Genomic DNA, 19,982 nt, shown 5'->3' with positions numbered 1-19,982 from the left:
GTCGTGACTGCAGGTGGGCTCAGAATCAGCAGAAGGAGCGGGGCCAGCCCTGTTGTGGAGCAGAGTGATGCGGCTGCCTCAGGCAGCAGATACTGGGAAGCGGGGAGCAGGCGGCTGACTCCCCTCTGTTCTCCCTGCACTGCTTAGCCGGCTTGCTGCCCAGGAACGGTTAAGTTTTGGTCCTGATGCCATTCTGGATTCAGTGGCCCCTTTGGCCAGATTCTATAGGTGGAATGAGCGGTGCAGGGGCTTAAGATGCTGGATGTGCCAATAGGAGTGGCCAACACTCCAGCTCTTCAAGCTGAGCACTGCGTAATGGAGCACTTTCCCGTCATTCGCCTCTAGCTTCTTGCTACCCAGCAGTTGGAAAGCATGTAGCTAAATGGGTACCACTCCGGCGGGAAAAGCTGGCTGCATGAAGAGAGTGAGCGCCAGTGCTGGACCTGCTTGGACACGAGGTGAGGCATGATCAGCAAAAGAACCCCGATGAGCCAACAAGCCAAATGTCAGCTGGTTTGCATGTATGTGGAGCTAGGTCACCCCCTTGCGGTGCACACTGGGTACGTGTGTGAGTGCAAACAGATCAAACTAGCAATTGCAGGCAGCCAAATATCTGCTCTATATTAGCATTGTAGACTCCTGGCTAATGGTTCCGTCCTCATATACTAAGTAAGTAAATAAATAAATATAGGTGGAATGGAAGGGTGGTCAGGTGAAGTATTGGTGATTGTATTACATGATGAAGGATAGTTCTCTGCCTTGAAAGGCTGGGCAGTTGTCCCTTTAAAGGTGTCCTCTGTGCAAAGGGCTGTCCGGTTCAAGTCTGAGTTAAAGTTGGAGACATCAGGAAGGCAAAGCAGGGACCTTGAAGATGCCCACCCACAGTTAGCATGGGGACAGCAGGCTAGGCCAGAGCACAGATCACCTGACAATCTTTTCTACTGTGATGAGATGCCCTGTATTTCTATTTAAATTATAGCTGCTGTTTCTAAATTTGAACATCTGTGTATCCTTCTGCATCTGCAAAAACCATGCGAAATGATGTTTGTGGGTGATGTGTCACTGTCCTGAGGATGCAGACTTGTTAATTGCCTCAGGCAGTGGAATGTCTTGGACTCTGGCTGGCAAATGCAGAGGGAAAGGCCTAACATTCTGTTGCATTCCAGCCAGAATAGCTTGTTAGTGGTCTGATAAGAAAGAGAGCAATCGGAAGGAGGTTGTCACTCCCTCTTTCCAGAAGGTTCTTGCTCCCTCTTTGTGCTTCAGCTTTGACTACTGCTTGTAGTGAAGCTCATGGTGGAGCAGGGATGTGTGCCTCTCACCCTGGGTCAGGGCAGCTCCGCATGTCCCACGCCAGTTTGCTGCTTTCCCAGGAATGAGCAACAGCCCCAGAGGGAGCTGGGAAAGAATTCAGTTCCTGGCACAAATGCTTGCCTGGTTTTCAGCTCCTTGCCCAGCAGTAGGCCAGGCCCAGGCACCACAAGCTGGAGCTGAGCTCTGGTCTGCACTGCTCTGCTCTGCTCACTCCCCCACAGACCATGGAAAAGCTGCTGCTCAGAACTTTGGAATGAGGCTGTGGCTGTCTGTGCAGCAGCAAAGGACACAGCCCTTGCTCACTCGCCTCCTCTTGGAGACGGGGCCTCTGACTCACTGAGCACGGTCCTCTGTCCACGATTCCCAAACTTTGTGTGATGCAGGAAAGAGACCAGAAAGAAATGCTTTCAGGAAACCGAATGTGGGGTCCTGGACAAGACAAGCCCCGGTGCTGGGTCACAGGCCGTCTCAGCACAGCGGGGGTGGCTATTTGTGGACTGGCTTGAAAGAGGAAAGGCATCACCCGATAAGAGCATGGTGGTCAGCACAAAATTTGCACAGGTGTGGGGCTGGACGTTTACATCTGGACATGTGTGAATCTAGAAGCAATTATAATTTAATAATACACTACTTGGGAAACTAGGACTGGGTGAATTTTGTCTCTTCCTTTTCAGGTTAAGCCCCCAAGCCCAAAAGCTCTTGATAGGCAGAGGTCCTCTTTTTGCCTTTGTCTGTAAATTGGAATTGGACAAGGCAGGCCTTCAAACAGAGGCCACTCTGGACTAGAGGACAGTCTTTGCATGTCCATCAACGGAGAACAGCCCTCTGTAGAAGAGGACACATGGCCCTAACTCAGTGCTGTATTAGATGGATGGATAGAATGCCCGTTCCAGGTTTTTGAGGTGAGGTGTTCATGAACGCCCACCGTCTTTTCTCCCGATGTCGCTCTCCATTTGCTCAATTTGCCCTTTCCCAGGGGGAAAGGATGGGTTATGTTTACATTCAATTAGGGCAGAAGAGACTGAACATATTCCTTTCCCCACAGGAGCGCAACAAAAAGGGAAAGAGAAGCCCAGGAAAGGAAAAAAGGAGAAAACGCCCAAACCAACCAAGAAGCCTAAGGAACGACCACCCAAGGACCCCAAGAAGCAAAAGCCCCCCAAGCCCACGAAAAAGCCAAAGGAGAAACGGCCAAAGGCAACCAAGAAGCCAAAGGTGAAATCTCCCAAAGCCACCAAAAAACCATCAGGTGGAAAGAAAACAGAGAGACCGCCTCCCCCCATCCAACCTTATGAAGAAGAGGAGAGGTACCACTTTCCAGAAAGGCCATTGGAGCCACCCCCTGCCAGAGAGGAAGATGGCTATGGGGTACCCGACTCATCCCGATTTGACTCTCCCTATGGGGGAGAGGATGAGCGGTCCAGAGTAAACGAGGAAGGAGGCGTATGTAAGTTCCTGCTCATCATTATTATCAGTCAAAACACGGGGCCTCCTGCATGCACAGTACACGGCACCCACCCTCTTTCCTTGCTACCTTTCCTACATCTCTTGCATTCTCATGCTGGCACCTTCTTGACAGGACCCCTGCTAGAGCAAGAAATCTGTACAGAAAATTGCTTTAGCATCTCTTCCATCTCTACCCATCTCCCCTAGGTTGGTGGCTTTCAGGTGTTCTGGACTACAGTTCCCAGGATTCCTGACCCTTGGGCATGCTGAATGGGGTTGATGGGAGGGCACCAGATTGTGGGAGGTCTCAGATGAAAATTGTCAGCTAAATGGCCAGTTTTCTTGATTTGTAATCACACACATGACAATGAGTGTGGCTCATTGTCTGTGTGTGCTCAGCTTAACCTCTGTATGGAACCTTAGCATAAACCCATGTGGGCTTCCTGTCATGTGAAAGACATGAAGGCTTCCACAGTTATGCTTATGTGGCTTCCATTTATAGCCATCCAGATGTTTTGGCCTATAACTCCCATCAGCCCTAGGGGAAATGGGAGTTGTAGGTCAGAACATCTGGTAGGTCTCAAGTCGCTAAGCAGAGCTTAAGCTAGCTGTACGGATATCAGGATACTGGGTACAATCCTGCTGGTGCTTGTCCTTCCCCAGGGACTTGTACCTAGAAAATTCTACTATGAAAGAGTTGGAATTCTGTAATATCCTGAGAATTATGAGAGACTTGTGGCATCCGCGCTACAAAATATGTCTTTTCCCTACAGTTGTCAGACCTCCATATAAACCTATTTCTGATGTTTTTGGGTTTTAGGAAGGGATTCAAAGGAGCAGTTACTATTTCCTGGAAGGCACATGTAACGACTGTTCTAATGAGGTCATCAAATGAAGGGAGAGGCGCATGATTTTGGAAAAGAACAAGGAGATAAAGAGTGGGTTGGTGCAAGAGGAGCGAGAACTTGCTGTGGAGGGGAAGTGCCAGAGGGGGATGCTGAGGGAGAAGTAGAAAAGGAAGAGCAAAATACTATTTTGTGTTGCTTGATTCCTTAAATTATTGTTTCAAATTGCATTTACACCAGTTTAATATAGTAAGGCAGTCTCCAGGAGGTGGATCTGGGATCTGCATATCCCAGAGTGCCCTAAAGCAGGGCTGGCTAACAATTGGCCCATAGACCACGTCCAGCTCCCCACCGTATGCACGCTCCCTGCTCTCTACAAATCTGCTGTGGAGACCATCTGTGGTTTGCCACTGGATTTTGGTAGCATCTGCGGTAGTGTCCTAAACAGGCCAAATTGGCATTAAACCAGGGTGCAGACCCAGGAGCTTCCAGTGTGCCCCATCCTGTCTTAAAGCAATGCTGTTTCAGAGGCTTCACCAAAAGTTAGAATGGGAGCAGCACTGTGATCCAGCAGTTGGTGGAGTGCTTGGAAATAGATTGTTTAGAGGAGAGCCCAAGGCGGGCTTTGCTGAGCAATGGCAGCTCCCAGAGGGTGCCAAGCTGGAGAGCAGGACGCTGGCAAGAGGAGGAAAATGGAGCACGGGTGAGGATAGCAAGGCTTGAAATAGCTGTTAGGTTGGGAGCCTCCATGCTGTTTCATAGGTGCTTGCAGCATAGAAATGCATAGGGACTGCCTGCTGTTTATCCCACACTGGACAACTCGAAGCTGCATGGAGTGTAGTTGAGTCATTTCTGGGGTTGAAATGACTACGGGCTATGAGGCACTCATTGTTACTGTCTGCTAATTACTTGGTTATATTCACTCCCTTTATACAACAAATGCCATTTCTGTACGAGTCATATCTATACCTCTTTTACCAATATTTTAGAGTGGTATGCCTGGTATGTGCTTTTATGGGGCACACCAGCAAGTAGCTGTGTTTCTTTTCCCTTTTTAGATACACAGATCTTCTGCCAAAGAAGAAGCTAAGCTTCGCAATAATTTTTCCAGCATTCCCCAGCCAAATGCGGAATTTCTTCTGTCTAAACATGCTTAGGATTGTGCCTTTAATCTTGCACATATTATTCACTTTTGTAGGATTTTTTCCTGCCAAAACATGCATAGGATTGTACCTTTAGTCATGCGGATGTTACTGCTTTTTGCAGAATTTTTTCTGCCTAAACACGGTTAGAACTGTGCCCTTGAATCATGCAAATGTTACAGACCCATGTTCCTTACACTTCAGCAGAATCATTGCAGCCTTCCTGGCATTGCTCTTTACCATCTATTTCTGCCTCTAAATGTTTTTGTAGAATTGAAAAGTAGGCTTGAAAAGACTGCCTTCCTAGGCTGATCTTTAAGAATGTTTGTCTTGACTTTAAATATGAGCTGGTTGAGGGTTTCACTCTCTCTTCTTTTTTAGCAACAAAACCTTGCTGTCACTTGAAGCAATGGGTTAACTGCTCCCCTAGCCTTGCTGGCTTCCTGGGACCCAGTGTAACTGGGTGTCCTGCAATGGCAGGAGGTTGGAACGGATGGCCTTCATGGCCCCTTCCAGCTCGACTATTCCATTATTCTATGATTCTTCTTCTGCCTTTGACTTTTCCTAGTATTGTCTTCTCCAGTGAGTCTTGCCTTCATGTGTCCAGAGTATGACAGCCTCATTTAGGTATTTAACAAAGAAGAGAATATCACTGGCACCTGTGAAGGCTTTTCCCCATTTTGAAAATCCCTGTTCCAGGGTGAGGTGGAGCAGAATTTCAGGAAGAAAATGGAAGCAGGTTTAATCTTCCTCTTCTGGTGTGCCCTGGCCCCAGTCAGAATCCATTAAATCAAAACAAACAAACAAACAACCCCCCGACACACACATTATCAGGTTCAGCTACACAATCAATACAACATGCAGTTTGACCAAAAAAGCCTTGCCCAAAGAGATTTCTTTCTCCTGGCTCCTTCAGTAATAAAACGAACTGGTTCCCCCTGCTTTTAACACTGTATTTTATTTAATAGTCAGTTCTTCTGACTTCCCTGTCCTATTTCACCTCCACAACTGCTGGGTCTTTGCTGACTCATGACTGACTCCAGCTGTTTCTTCGCAGCTCTGTTCCCAGAGGAGCCGCTGGAACCCAGATGGGATGAAAAACACAGCCCAACAAGGCATCAGAGTAAGAGCAAGCAGATCAGGGCAAGGGGGTTGTGTGTGCAGGGGGAGGCTCCTGATGGGTGGTCATGCGCAAGTCAGACATGGTGGGGCTAAGCATAAAAGCATCCTCTCAGCACATGCACATAGGTCAGGAAGCCACATGAAACAGACTAATCCCACTGGGGAGGAGACAGAATGAGCCCTGGTTGCACTTGAATGGGATACAGATGCTTTCATGCAGGAGCAGAATATGAGTGAGTTACAAAGTACTGTACAGATAGAAACAGAAGTCTTTCTCCACGGGGCATGTCACCTGCAACTACCCCTGCCAATTCTCTTTAATTTTCTTTTTCCTAGCTGACATCTATGAATCCCCAACAGAGCCACGGGAGCCCAGAAAAGAAGATGGAAGCCACAAAAGCCAGCCAGGTAACCAGAAGCTTGTGTCCCATGTTGGCTATTTGCCTGGATAGCTTGTTATCCTGAATTTACAGCCCTCACTAACAGGGACAGATTAAAGGATACAGGCCCCCCTCCCTTACTGAACAAAATTCTCAGGATGTCCAATCATAAATCACACATAGACTGGTGTGAATGCATGTACATGTCAGAGCATGCCTGCCAGCCACCTGTAAACATTTCAGCCCTCTGAAGGCATCCGCAATAGTCCGATATTATTCTGCTCTTAATGATGAGTCGATCTCCGCTACTTGAATGTTCTCTACAGAGTGTGAGTCGGTCATGTCTTTGAACATCTGCACAAACAACCAGCTTGCTTGCTGCATCGTCCAAGGGCTGCCTGGTCAACATTGTTCCCCAGCCTGCGTGGGGGGTGAGGGTCAAAGATCAAGCCTGTGCCCCAGAGGTGGGCCATCTGGGATACTAATGCAGCCTCCCCGGTTTACACAGATGGCCATGCCACTTTCCTCTGGGATCCCTCCCTTTGAGCTTTTACACATTTTTTCCAACCCCAAATCACGAACTGTCACTTCCAAAGCTTTGCCATGGGCAGGAAGAGTTTTACCCTCAAACACCCAGCTTTTTTGTCTTGACCCCTTGGCCTTTGTCTCTTGTGCCTTCACTCCACCCACCGCTGCAAGGTTTTCTTTTCTGAAACTGATTTGCCACTGGCTGAAAAAAATTGCAGCGGACCTCTGTTTTTCTTAAGAGTTTGCAAATACACTGTTGTGTTCCCAAGTGCACAGAAAAGAAATTAAATTTGACAATCTATTACATATGCAGGTGGCATTTCCTCAGTAGCTGGAAATCATACTGCATCGATAGCAGAAAGAGTGCTGGCCTAGGGACCACGGACACAAGATGTTTTGCCACGAAGGCTTCCTCTGAGCCAGGGGAAGGACTGAGAGCAAATGAGTGGGGGAGCAAGCCACAGAAAGCTGCAGAGCACCCAACTGGTTTTGGGTTAGTGAATGAACAATGACTCAGGATGTCTTAGCATGTGAACTCCCCTGGTATCTAGTCCAGGTGGGCCAAGTCTGTCTTTCTGGAGTGCCAGAACACCTCCTTTTCCAGGGGACACACCAACCTGTTTTCTTGGTAGCGCACATGCAGTTTAGGTCTGGAGTGGGGAACGTGTGACCCTGCAGATTCTGTGGGACCGCAGCTCCCACCAGCCCTAGCCAGCACAGCCAATAGTGAGGGATGCTGGGAAGTGCTGTCCAATGGAATCTGGAATGATACGCATTCCCCCTCCCCCTGGCTAAGGTGAATGAAAATGATTCAATATGAGATGTTTCTTGCTCTCCAAGCCCCTGTACTGGCCTTTCTGAAGGACCCAGCACCCTCCAGATGAATGGACCCAAGTCCCCTTGTCCCAGCTAGCTGGGGATGAAAAGCATTTTTTTAAAGAAATTTTATTAAAATTTTAAACTAATACTAAAAACATGAATCATCTTATACATCGGATTTACTGGGTCAACCCCTACTACATATTTTTAACATTCTATAGTCATAGTCAAATCAGTTTATAATAACTTGAAAACATCTCTAAATTTATGCCAAGTCCCATTTCTCCAGCCAATCATAGAAAAAAATCCAACTTTGATAGAAGTCAGTGTCTTCTTTCTCCTTCAATGATAAAGTCAATCTATCCATTTCTGTGCAGTCCAGAATCTTTCTTAAAATCAGTTCATCGGTGGGTAATTCCTCACTCTTCCAGTATTGAGCAAGTGCAATCCTCGCCGCTGTGATTAAATGTAACATCAAATACATTTCCTGTCTGTTAATATCTTCCGGTATGATGCCTAACAAGAAAACTTCAGGTTTAAAAGCAAAGGGTTTTTGTAGTATTTCCTCCAGCCATTGATGTATTTTAATCCAATACTTTTTCACATTATCACAGGTCCACCACATATGATAAAAAGTACCCACTTTATGTTTACATTTCCAGCATCTATTTGGAAACATCTTAGCTAATCGACTTGGCGACAAATCGCATCTATAGAACATTTTATATGGGATGAAAAGCATTGAAGACCACCAGGAAGATACTGGGCTGGGGAAGTCTGCCCTGCGCACGGACAGCCCCGGCTCAGGAAGTGACGGCACTTCTTCTTTTTCTCTAGAGACCCCTGAAGAGGTGGAGCCGCCTACGATGGATTACAACGATCAGATTGAGCGGGAGGACTACGAGGACTGTATGTTGTCGTTGCTGAAGCTGACTTACTCTACCTACATGTAGTAACCACTGCTCTGCTGGGGCGGGGGGTGGCCATTTCCTGGAGCTGGAGCTGCAGAAGCACAAGGGTCCATGGCTCAAGGGCAACTGATTCTTCATTCCTCCATGTCCATGGCTGTTGGTCGGATGTCACACTTCCCCCATCCTCTGTGCCAGGGGATATTACCTTGGCAAGCTCAGGGCTGAGTGCGGATGTGCTCCATGATTCTATGCAAGGGCAGAACTTGCTGTCGGGCTTGGAATTTCACACTCTGGGTATCTCAGTCTGTTGCAAATGGAAGTTTCTAGCCCTCGTGGCTGTAATGTCAGGCATGAAGGAAAGCCTGCTAATTTTCTTGGTACCTGAACAAGGTGAGGTGGGGGGCTTAACATTTCCAGGGATCCAGAAGAATGGGATTCTGCCCGTGAGAGTGCTCTTTCGGATCACAGGCAGAACCCATCATGAAAGATGCAGAATCAGCATCATGCAGGTCTGCAGAATCTGTTTTCCCTCAGCTTTCCATAGTACAGGATTTTGTGTTTGGGGTTGGCGAGGCTGCACTTAATATTGAGGGCTCTCAGCTCAGAGGTGGAGCAATCATTTTGCCTGCAGAAGAACTCGGGCTTAATATCCAGATGGGGCTGGAAAGGACTCCTATCTGAGACCCTGAAGAGTTATTGCCAGTCAGTATGGATAGGGGTGCAGGAAGGGGAGAGGACACCTGGCCCTCCAGATGTGATTGGACAGCAGCTAGGGCCACATCTGCCTCACTCCTGCTGGACGCCTTTCTGAGCTGGGTGAATCAATGGTTTAATCCAGTATAAAGCCATGCTCTTTGCTGCTGGCTCACCTGGGGATCTTCTCTGCAAGTTGCTACCTAGATTGCATAGCCTGCCTCAGGATGGCAAGGGAGCCAATGGAGTTAACTCTTCACCGTACCTGCTCTACCTGTCCCCTCTGGGGTGGGAAGGCACACCTTGGGTCTGGAGGCAGAGCTGGCAACTTCTGCTGTTGGGAATGAATTGGATGATTTGCTTGCCACAAGCAGGGGGCTGCCATAGAATTGATGCAAAGAGCTGTATGCCACAGGCTAGAAGGCTCTGATTCGTTTCATAATACAGTCCCTTTGCCCAACTTTATGATCCTGCGACTCAGATATTTCATCCTATTTCCATGCTGTCTAATCTGCTCCTTGCTTCTGTCCCATCTCTGTGGAACAGACAAGGTAGTCCTTGACGGTGCCTTCATCCTCAGTCCTTCTGAATGTGGGGAGTATTTCAATAATTGACACCCAGCAAGGATGGCTGGTAGTACGTGTGTTCAGCTCTGGAAAAAAGAAGAAAGCACTATAGTGTCTGTGCTTTTCAGGTCATGCATTATGAGCATACAGGCTGTGAGCAGAACACACGGTCCATTTCCTGCTCTCCACCTAGACGGAGGCTGGCTAGACATGTGGTCAGCACAGCCACATTTCCAGTTTCAAAGCAAGAGAATAGCGCTTTTTAAAAATTGATTCTTCCATGCCAATTCCACAACTTCTAGCTCAGCATTTCTGCTTGGATATTGCCATGGAGACAGGACTTACTCAGCATGTCAGGTGAAATTATAATGCCCTTGGACGAGTTCTCCTGGAAAATGGAAAAGACATATCCATAGCTCAGCATAAACCGTGCTTTTGTTGATAAAAGCATTTATTTACTGACCATAATAGGGATTCTGACGGTTCCTGAAACACAGGAAAGCTGCTTCTTCCCGGTCGGACCACTGGTGGTGTATTGAATGGCCATGGCTCTCCATGGTCTTCCACATCACTGGAGGTGTCAGGGATTGAACCCGGAACCTTTTGGAAGCAAAGCATGTTCTGCCACTGCGCTAACACTTTCTCTATTTCCACCTGATTTCCCTAATTCTTCTCACTGGACACTGGTTGTCAAAATGTCAAAACTCGGCAAAGGTGGATGGTTGAAGTGCTTAACAAACTACCCAGCAACCCTGCAATAGACTCTGGGTTCTGCATGGCTTGTTAACCATGCCCAACAAGAGTAATTAAGGAAACAAGCCAGCATGTGAGTGGAATGCACAGGTATGTTTAACAAGCCAACATAGTTTCATATGCAGAATCCACATATTGTTACGAGCTACAAAAAAGGGCAACCCTGCCTATTTAACCGGGGAGCAGATCTTTGATGTTTTTGGACTTCAGTTTCTACAATTCCAGACCATGCTGGCTGGGAGCTGGTAGAAGATGGAGTCCAGGAACTTCAGGAGGTCTACAGCTTTCCTCAGTCCTGTACTAATAGAATGATAAAGATAAAAAGCATCTTAGAGGTCTTCTGCAAACCTCTGGTTGATGGCCACCCAGAACCCCTGATGGATGGCTGTCCAGCTTCTGCTTAAAGAATTCAAGTGAAGGGCAGCTCAGCACCTCCAAGGCAACCTGTTCCCCTGTCCAGCAGTTCCTCCCATTAAGATAATTTCCCTGAAGTTTAGCAAAAGTCTGCTTCCTTGTGATTCCATCCCCTTGCATGGCAGAAATTTAGGAGGTGCAGCTTTTCTCACCCCTGCACGACATCTTCTGCACCACCATTCTAACTGGGCAGTTCTTTGCATTTGGTCATCCACAGGATTGAAAGAGAAAGTAGTCCAGATGCATAGAATAATTTAACTAGAGCCCTCCTGCTGCAGGTGAGGCTTAAAGGCAGGTCCTAGCTCTGATATGCTTGAAGGCTGCTGCTGCTGCGAACCATTTGGCACATTTTTAAGTGCTGCAGAAATGACTGATATAATGATGAAGCTGGTTGCCTGGACCTGCCATAGCTTTGTGCAAAAATTCGCAAGAGGAAACAGCCCAGATGCGTCTCCTCCACCAAGCCTACCCCTCATTTCCCTTGCATGTGCTCCAGCTCTTTTTTGGCCCCCGCAATGGAAAATGCCCAGCATTTCTTCTGAATAATGCTTCCCAGATGGAGCGCAAGATGGAGCCAAAGCAAACAGAGATGCCTTGCATGAGAACCCCAACCTGAGGCTCTCCTCCTCAGCCAGGTGGTCATTTTGCTTGTTTGTCTCCTATGTGCCAGGGCTTTGTTGGGGGCTGATTTAAGGAGCTACAGGAGGCCAGGGAGCTTCCTTCCATCTACTAAGAATCTGGACAATCAGGACCTTGTTTTCTCACCTCCAATCATTAATATTTTTGTTGTTAGGCTTTATTTCATTTTTGTACATTCTCTCACATCTCCAGAATAATCTGGACAAAGCAGTTCCTAATAATACCGGAGGAGAGTTTGTAGGGTTAAAAAGGCAGCCATTGCAGAGCTGGATTCAGAATGATCTCCGTCACTGACAGGGATGCAGTAGAACAGCCTCTGACAGCGGGGCACCTTCCAGGTGTGTGTGACTACAACTCCCACCAACCCCAGGATGGCTGGGCATGATTGGTGCTGTAGCCAAACTCATCCAGAAGCCACCCGCCTGGGAAAAGGCTATTAGAAAACCTCTGGATTTCTCCCAGCTTCCTTCCCATTGGTGCCCAGCTGCTGCTGCTACTTCTTCCTCTTTGCCCCCACTTCCCCCCAGTGACTGCCTTATTCTTGATACTTTTTCTTCCAAAGTCATGCCACTCAAATATACCGCATTTCTGGACTCCCTCACACTTAGGCGTTCTGCTCCAGTGCTGGTCCACGGGAAATGTCCTGCTGGTCCACGGGGGCTGCATCCTGCTCGCTGGAGACTGGCTCAGGGCTGACAGGGCTCCACCACCTCTTCCTCGGTTGGCATCACATTTGCAGGGGGTGTGTTGGTCCTGCCAGGGGGACCAGGGAAGGGAGAGGCGGCTCAGTGGGAGCCACGTGGCCCTGATTTCAGTATTTTGTTTTGACATCAGGCAAAGACTTTTTATTTTCCCAATTTCTTAACAGTTAATTGGTTTTATCCTTCTTTTTATCATTATTTATCAGATGCAGTGTGTGGTGGTGGTGGTCTGATTTGTTTTTTGCTTTGTTTTTTGCAAGCTGTCCAGGGGCATTTAATTCTGGGATGGCATATAAAAACTTAAACAAACAAATAAACAAAATAGATTAGAAACCATCAAATGGCCACAACTCAGTAACTGGAGAAAGACACTCCTAGGATGAACCTCTTTCAGGGTGACACAGAGTTTAAAAAGTGCCATTTCCTCCTATCTCCTTATGCACATCCAGGTCTTTCCTCTACATGACAAAATCTTTCTTCCACCTACAGTTGACTACATGAGACGCCGGGACAAACCCAAGAAACCACCAAGCAGGAAGAAACCTGAGAGACCCAGCCTGGAGACTGAGAAGCCAAGTATGCAGTTTGTTTCGTTTGGCTCAGTTACATTCTGACAGGATATTGGAAAGCAGAGGGAGACTAGGAGGCGGGAGAAAAGAAATGGAAACAGCCCAAGATCGTAATGGTAGAAGGTGGCTAGATGACTTGAAGCTTCACGCTGGGAAATCCCTTTCTCTTGTGTGCGTTCGAGGTGTGCCTCCTGCCAGAGCTGCGGCATTTCAAATTCGGTGTTGAGATATCCAAGTTTTCCTAGCCTTTTATGTCAAAATAGCATATTAGTCTTCCCTTCTCTAGTTCTTAGGAAAGGATGGAAGCTCAGTGGTAGAGTCCATGGTTTGCATGCCAAAGTTCCCATGTTTGATCCGTGATTTCTCCAGGTAGACTTGGAAGGGATATTGTGCAGTGGTCTAATGATAAGCTTTGAAGTACAGAGGAGAATCCAAAAATACAGGCAGCTGCATTGATGCTTCTCTGTATGTGTGTATGTGCAAGCACTCCACTCCGCAAAGAGCAGCAGTACAGAGAGCCATAACCAATTTCTTAGGATCAGCTGACAGTCATATGGCAGTGAGCTGGCAAAGGGCACTGTGGTAGCTAAAATTCTGGGCTTTGGCTGGAGAGATTGCAAGAGAAAGGGGAAAAGGATGCAGGGATACAACATCCTTGCAACAACATAAGGCCACCAGCTGAAGAGTTTCCAAAAGTGTATTTTCCCAGAACTTGAGAGAAGTATTTTATTTCATACATGACAAGTCAGGTCTAGCAGTTTTCCATCTCCAACTGGCAGACATCTTTTATAAAATGCAAGCTTCCCCAAAGACTTTTCATTACAACATTCCGTTGTTTCTGAGGAAATCCATTTCCTCTGCGCCCAGCCACTGTGAGGACCTCACCTAAACTCAGAAGGAACGGGGAGTCCTGAGAGAGGTGGCAGGGTGATTCATCATCCTGATGAATCAAGAAGCCCCGGAGCTTGGATCCTGTGAACTGCAGTTCCAGTACACCACTGATCCTCTCTGAAGCCCTGGAGAGCCATTGCAGTGTTAAAAATACTGAGCTACATGGACCAGTGGCCCAACTCAACATAAGAAGTTAAGCAAATATGCTTTACTTTTCGTATTTTTTCTATAGGCTAGGATACTTTGTGTGTTTTTCCTCAGACATGTGGAATTATAATTTCAAAGTGCCAGGCCCATAAATAACTTTTATACAGTGTGGTGTAATTTAGGAGCAGCAGTTTAGTGCCAGCAGTTTTGACTGGGTTATGCACATGGATTACTTCTGCCCAGATTGCACAATGCACAGAATGTCTGTCTTGGAAGATCACAGTGAGAGAGGAGAGGAGAGGAGAGGAGAGGAGAGGAGAGGAGAGGAGAGGAGAGGAGAGGAGACCTTCATGGATGAGGCCTGCTTAGACAGGCATGTTTGCTCACAGACATTCTAACTGTGCAGGAAAACATTTTCTTTTTCTTAACTTTGCATTTTTGTATGAGTTAATTATTGTCTCTTTTTTAAGTAAGAGTACAGGTGAAAGAAGACAAGCTATTGCAGTAGTGTCAATTAACCAAAGAAAAAGTATTTTGCCTGGAAAAACAAGTCTTCAGATCATGATAGAAAACAAGATTTTCAGCATTAAGGACATGAGGAGTAGCTTTGTCAGTTCCAGACAAAGATAGGGCTTTGGATTAGTACAGTGAAGTATTTGAGCATTCGTGTGTCTGAAATCAGGGAAAACCTGGTATCAGAACTAACCTGATATCATGCTAGGCATGGGAATGTTTTGTATTGTTAGGCAGTTTCCCACATAATGCCCCTTTGTCTTCTAATTTGCTTTGCTTCTGGGGTAGCCACCAGGCATGGATGTCGAGAACTTTTCCTCTGAAGACTTGCTCAGAGATTTTACTCTCCTTAAGGCTCTTATTTAATGCTGGAAGGGAGTTGGCTCCATCTCAGTGAAGCCCCTCTCTGCTTTGTTGTCTCACTACACTTTATATTCATTTCTATTGCTATTCTGCCTCTTTCACCTTGAGATACTCCCACGATGCTTCAAGTGGGCACGCTGAGAATTCACATGTGCTTGTTTGAAGAAATGGGCAAGCGTTTGTGAAATCCCCTTTTTTTCCAGTTCTGATTCAGAGTCTGAGGTAATATCCTTGGACCACTGTATTTTGGACCTGTGATGCAGATAGGTAATTTGAGGCACTGGATGTAATGACCTTACAGGGGCCAGGCAAGACATATTACTGCTATTGTTCTTGTTGTTATTCTATGCTAGTCTGGTAAGGAATCCAAGGCAGCTTGCACAGTTCTCCTCCGCTTCAAGATGAAGTAAGAAAGCCCTGCTGCATTTTGGGGCCCTCCTTCTGAGTGGGGACCTGGATGTCGACCCCAAGTCCCTCCTTGATAGCATTGCAGTGCTGCTTTCCCATCATTCAGGGTCTAACTGGCATTGCTTTTTCACTCTGCAGAGATCCCTGAGGAACCACCAACTCCACCCTTTGAAAGCCATTATGAAGAAGGGATCGATCTTCCAGATTATGGGGATCGTAAGTATCTTCTCATGTCCTTCTCTGCAAAAGACTATCAGAGGAAGAATCTGCTTGGAAAAGCCGCTTAGGTCAGGTGTGCAGAGCCTCAACACTCGTTCCCCTGGCATCACAGTCTCGCTCCCTGTGGTTCCCCAGAAGTCCTTTCCCCCCAGCTTGGCTTGGTGGTTTTCCAGCTTTTCTGTAGTCCCCCTCCCCCACTTTTCCCCCCCATACAGTTGAAATGTCTCTCCTAAGACTTAGTTACTGGACAGATTACAACTAAAAATGTCATTGTTGTTGGTGTTACATAACCAGCAACCACAGGAAGCCTTGGGATTGTGGAGAGGGAAAATCAAACTTCCCCCACACAGGTCCCATCAGAACCAGTATTTGACATTTAAGAGAAGCTTCTATTGGCACCAGTGAAGGCTTCCTTTGAAATACAATAGTAGGTCCATAGAAGTGAATGCTGCTGGGACCGTTGAAAGGGAATACTATTGACATGGTTAAAAAAAGTAAAAGTTAGTTGCATTCATGCAATTCAGGTCATAATTAATTTGACCAAGAAAATGAATGGAGGGAGCAGCCTCAGGGTAATTGACTTCTGTAGTGAAGATAAATGAGCAGGCCAAAATAAATGATTGCAGGTCATTTGTTGGTTTGTTCCCACTTGTCTTCTGGGGGATGCAAGGCAGCATACACAGGGCTCCAGAGTTGTTCCTCCACCCAGCCATTGGTTGAATCCAGACCTGCTTCACTTTACAGTGTCTGGGATATCTAAACTGCAAAACCTCTGGGATGTGACAAGCAATAACACGGGGGAACCTCAGTTGTGAAGGAAGATGGGGCTGGAGAGAAACTGACTGTAGTTCTGCTAACCTTTTCACTGATCACGTTCCCCTATAGAGGACTACGGGCTGCTTCCTGAGAAGCCCCAAATCTTCCCCAGCAAACAAGATGAAGATGAGATGGAAACGGATGAAGAGAAGTCCAAACAAAGTGAGGAGATGGCAGGCGGGTGGCACTGGGCCTAGAAAAACAGGGATTTGTTTTAGAGGTGAACTGAATTAAAGGATCTGGTTGCCCCCAAATTGTGGCGAACACCATGTTGTGTTTTCCTGCAACCCCCGGACCAAGTGAAGGGTGAAAACAGTATCGGTCCCTTTGTGATTCTGCCCAGCAGACTGTTCCATAATCAGATTCCTGCATGGTCCCTGCTTCCACCCCTACATGGGCAAAGCTCTGTGTTTGCACTGCTGTAGGATCCCTTCGCACACTTGCCAAGTAGAAGACTACTGCCAGTGCCCTTCCCCCAGCTTGCTTGCACAGAACTGCCTGCACGGTTCAGCACTCAAATGGAGATCATGGCACTCCTCTTTGCTGCCAATCAGGGGAGCCTAAGAAAGGGGTCGGAAGTAGTAAGGAGGACGAGGATGGTGAGACGGATGAAGACAAATGGACAGAGAAAAGCAAGGAGCGGAAAGGTGGGTGCCTTTTGGATGAAGAAGAGGAAACCTGCACCAGTTCAAGGGAGAAAGCAGGTGGAAAACATTCATATATGCTGTGGATAATTGGACTTTTAAAGAAGTTAACCGAACGTGTTTTGGGAGTTTTCTGTTTGCTGTTGCTATTTGCGATTCAGGCAGAGTGAACTAGCTGCACACTGTTCCCCTGAGTGCAGCACAGCCTCCAGACTTCCTCTGCCTCCCTTTGCTTGGAGTAGGAGGGAGGAACCCTGCCGCTGGCCTGTGTTAAGCGCATTGCCCAGGATCTGCATAGAACCCTATCTATTAATTACCAACATCTTTGGACAGCCCAAAATCAGTGGTTCAAGTTCGATCAACAGAAAGCATACTTTTTATTAATGGTACTTTACACCCTCTCTCTTTTTGGAGGCCTTGTTCGCCATATTAATGTCCTACAATAGACAAAGAAAGCTGTTACTAAGAAAACTTTTACTAGGAGTAAAGCCAAGCCAAACCAATGTTTCTTCTGATCGCCATCCAGACACTTTTGGCCATAGGGCAGTTTTGTTTGGTTAAAAGAGTTAAATTTTGTAGCATAGTTCCCTGACTATGATAACTCCCAATTACACAGCACATTTCTGTGTCTCTCCAGTATTTTGAGGTTATAGTATTTTGGAGCATTTTGGTGGCTATCTTGGATTTGGCTCCCTGGTGACAATTACTCACATGCTGCAACAGTTACTCAGACTCCTTCTTTTGGCACATACTATTGTTCTGCCTAAAAACCGGCCTTCAATTCTTTGCTCCCATGAACTGGTCATCTGTAACATTTTATCTGTATCAGTTCTCTTTGCACATTTCCCCCAGCAATTGCCTTGAAGCCAGACATTCATTCATGCAGAAAGATTTGCAAGGTTAAGGCTGATTATGAGCTGAGACTTGCAAAGAATATCAGGAGCAACAAAAAGGGCTTCTATCAGCATGTAAATGGCAAGAGGAAGGGGAGACAAGTGGTGGGACCGCTTAACAAGGGAGAAGGGGATTTGGTGACTGATGTGAGGGAACAGGCACAGATGCTAAATGGTTATTTTGCTTCTGTGTTCTCCCTAAGGAGGGATGGAAGAGTTCAACCTGGGGGGTGAAGTTGAGGTTATGGATTAGGAGGAAGAGAAGCTCCTCAGGGCACTGGATGTTACAAAGGCACTTGGCCCTGATGGATTATACCCAACAATACTTCAGGAGTTGGTGGGGTTACTCTTGCACCCACTGGCCTCCATTTTTGAGGCCTCATGGAGAATGGGTGAGGTTCTAGAGGACGGGGGTGTGGTGTCAGTAGTCCCAGTTTTCAAAAAGGGTAGTAGAGGGGACATGGGGAATTATAGACCGGTTAGCTTTATGTCCATTCTAGGAAAGACAATGGAAAGACTCATAATAAGAGATCTAGTAACACTAGGTAGGGAAAGGAGATTGGCAGCCATGCAACATGGCTTCTGCAAAAGTAGATCAAGAGAGGTATTACTGCCACTCTGTACAACTCTGGTGTGCACACAACTGGAGTATTGTGTTCAGTTCTGGATCCACATTACCGGAACGATATAGCCAGGTTGGAATTGGTGCAGTGTAGGACTAAAATGATGGTGGCTGGATTGCAGGGGAAGCTGCATGAGGTGAGACTGAGGGAACTGGGTCTTTTCAGCCTGGAGAAGAGGAGAATCCAAGGGGATCTGTTGGCGATATATTGGTATGTTGGGGGGCGGGGTCACACAGAGATGGATAGAGACCAGTTCTCCCCTGCAGAGAAAGCAGGACACATTCCAATGAAGCAAAGCTCAGGGAACCAAGGTTCAATTTGGATGCCAGGAAGTACTTCCTGATAGTTAGGATCCCAAGGATATGGAATGGGCTTCCATGGAAAGTGGTTGAAGCCACATCAGTGAGGGTGTTCAAGGACAGGCTGGACCTGCACATGATAGGCATGTCATGAGTGGAGCCAGCTGGAGCTAGGGGTCAGATTAGATGGCCTGGGATGCCCCTTCTGACTCACTCTGTTTCTATGTTTCTGTTCTGTTCAGCTTTCATGACTCATGGCTGTTGATATACCCTTTTCAGTTTCTTTAATCACTACATACAAACATAGGACACTTCCTTATGCTGAGTCAGTCTATGGATCCATCTAGCTCAGTGCTGTTGACACTGACTGGCAGTGTCTCACCAGGGTTTCCAGAAGGAATTTTACCTGTCTTACCTGCAAAGCAGGTGTTCTACCACGGAGTCACAGCTCCAACCCAATACAAGAAGTAGTAGGAAATTTCATAAATCGGGTGGGACGAATATACCATGATCTGTGCCTAGATCTTGAGAAGCTTGGCAATAAATCAGCAAGGTTTTCTGTGTCCCAATTGTCTAATAGTAGCAACAATTAGAAGGGCTCTCCCTCACCCACAAAAGGACTGTTGAAGCAAAGGAAGCTTGAGTACGAAACTTGGAAGTGCTTTTTGGCTCAGGCTGAGCATGTGTTCAGAGACATTCTCTCTTTAATTTTTACCATACTTCTGCCCTCTTGAGCCACTGTTTTGCACCTAACTTGCCTAGATGGGGGACTTCAGGATTTATTTGTCATCTTTTCTAACCAAATTTTCTGAGCTGCTCCTGGGTCTTCCCATACACATGCTTAAATTGTTGTCTTCTTTTTCCTCTCTTTCCTTTTTCTATCCACTCCTTCATCTTATGCAGGAAAGCCAAAGAAAGGCAAAAAACCAGAAACAGATGAGGATGAATGGACTCCAGAAGAAAGAATAAGTGAGTAAGATCCAATGTGGTGGCTTGGACCGATAAATTGAGAAGGGCTAATGAGTGTTACTCCTTCAGGGATCACTGCCTTGTTGTGGTGAAGGGGCTTGCGTAGCTCAATGAAGCGATGAGCTATGCCGTGCAGGGCCACCCAAGACGGACAGGTCATAGCAGAGAGCTCTGACAAAACATGATCCACTGGAGAAGGAAATGGCAACCCACTCCAGTATCTTTGCCATGAAAACCCCATGGACAGGACCAAAAGGCAAAAAGATATGACGCCGGAAGATGAGCCCCTCAGGTTGGAAGGTGTCCAATGTGCTACTAGTACTAGCCCTCCGCTCTTCCCCAGTAGCATATTGGA

The 19,982-nt window shown here is 46.8% G+C and overlaps 1 protein-coding gene across 2 annotated transcripts in view; it reads left to right on the top strand.

The window, feature by feature from the left end:
- The window catches only part of AEBP1 (AE binding protein 1), a 50,362-nt gene that overhangs the window by 7,892 nt on the left and 22,488 nt on the right, over positions 1 to 19,982 (top strand). The window contains exons 2-10 of one of the 2 annotated variants that reach the window (XM_044437313.1): positions 2,360 to 2,761; positions 5,805 to 5,870; positions 6,206 to 6,277; positions 8,434 to 8,505; positions 12,763 to 12,849; positions 15,303 to 15,380; positions 16,269 to 16,361; positions 16,754 to 16,846; positions 19,562 to 19,627. In XM_044437313.1, the coding sequence (XP_044293248.1) occupies positions 2,360 to 2,761; positions 5,805 to 5,870; positions 6,206 to 6,277; positions 8,434 to 8,505; positions 12,763 to 12,849; positions 15,303 to 15,380; positions 16,269 to 16,361; positions 16,754 to 16,846; positions 19,562 to 19,627 (1,029 nt within the window). The remainder of the gene's footprint in view (positions 1 to 2,359; positions 2,762 to 5,804; positions 5,871 to 6,205; positions 6,278 to 8,433; positions 8,506 to 12,762; positions 12,850 to 15,302; positions 15,381 to 16,268; positions 16,362 to 16,753; positions 16,847 to 19,561; positions 19,628 to 19,982) is intronic. The other variant, XM_044437314.1, reaches the window with a different exon arrangement.

This window comes from Varanus komodoensis, unplaced genomic scaffold, assembly GCF_004798865.1.
Source record: "Varanus komodoensis strain SLA01 unplaced genomic scaffold, ASM479886v1 scaffold30, whole genome shotgun sequence".
In the NCBI taxonomy this organism is placed as follows: Eukaryota; Metazoa; Chordata; class Lepidosauria; order Squamata; family Varanidae; genus Varanus; species Varanus komodoensis.
Note: the sequence above shows the minus strand (reverse complement) of the source record. Positions and strands in the feature narration are given on the sequence as shown.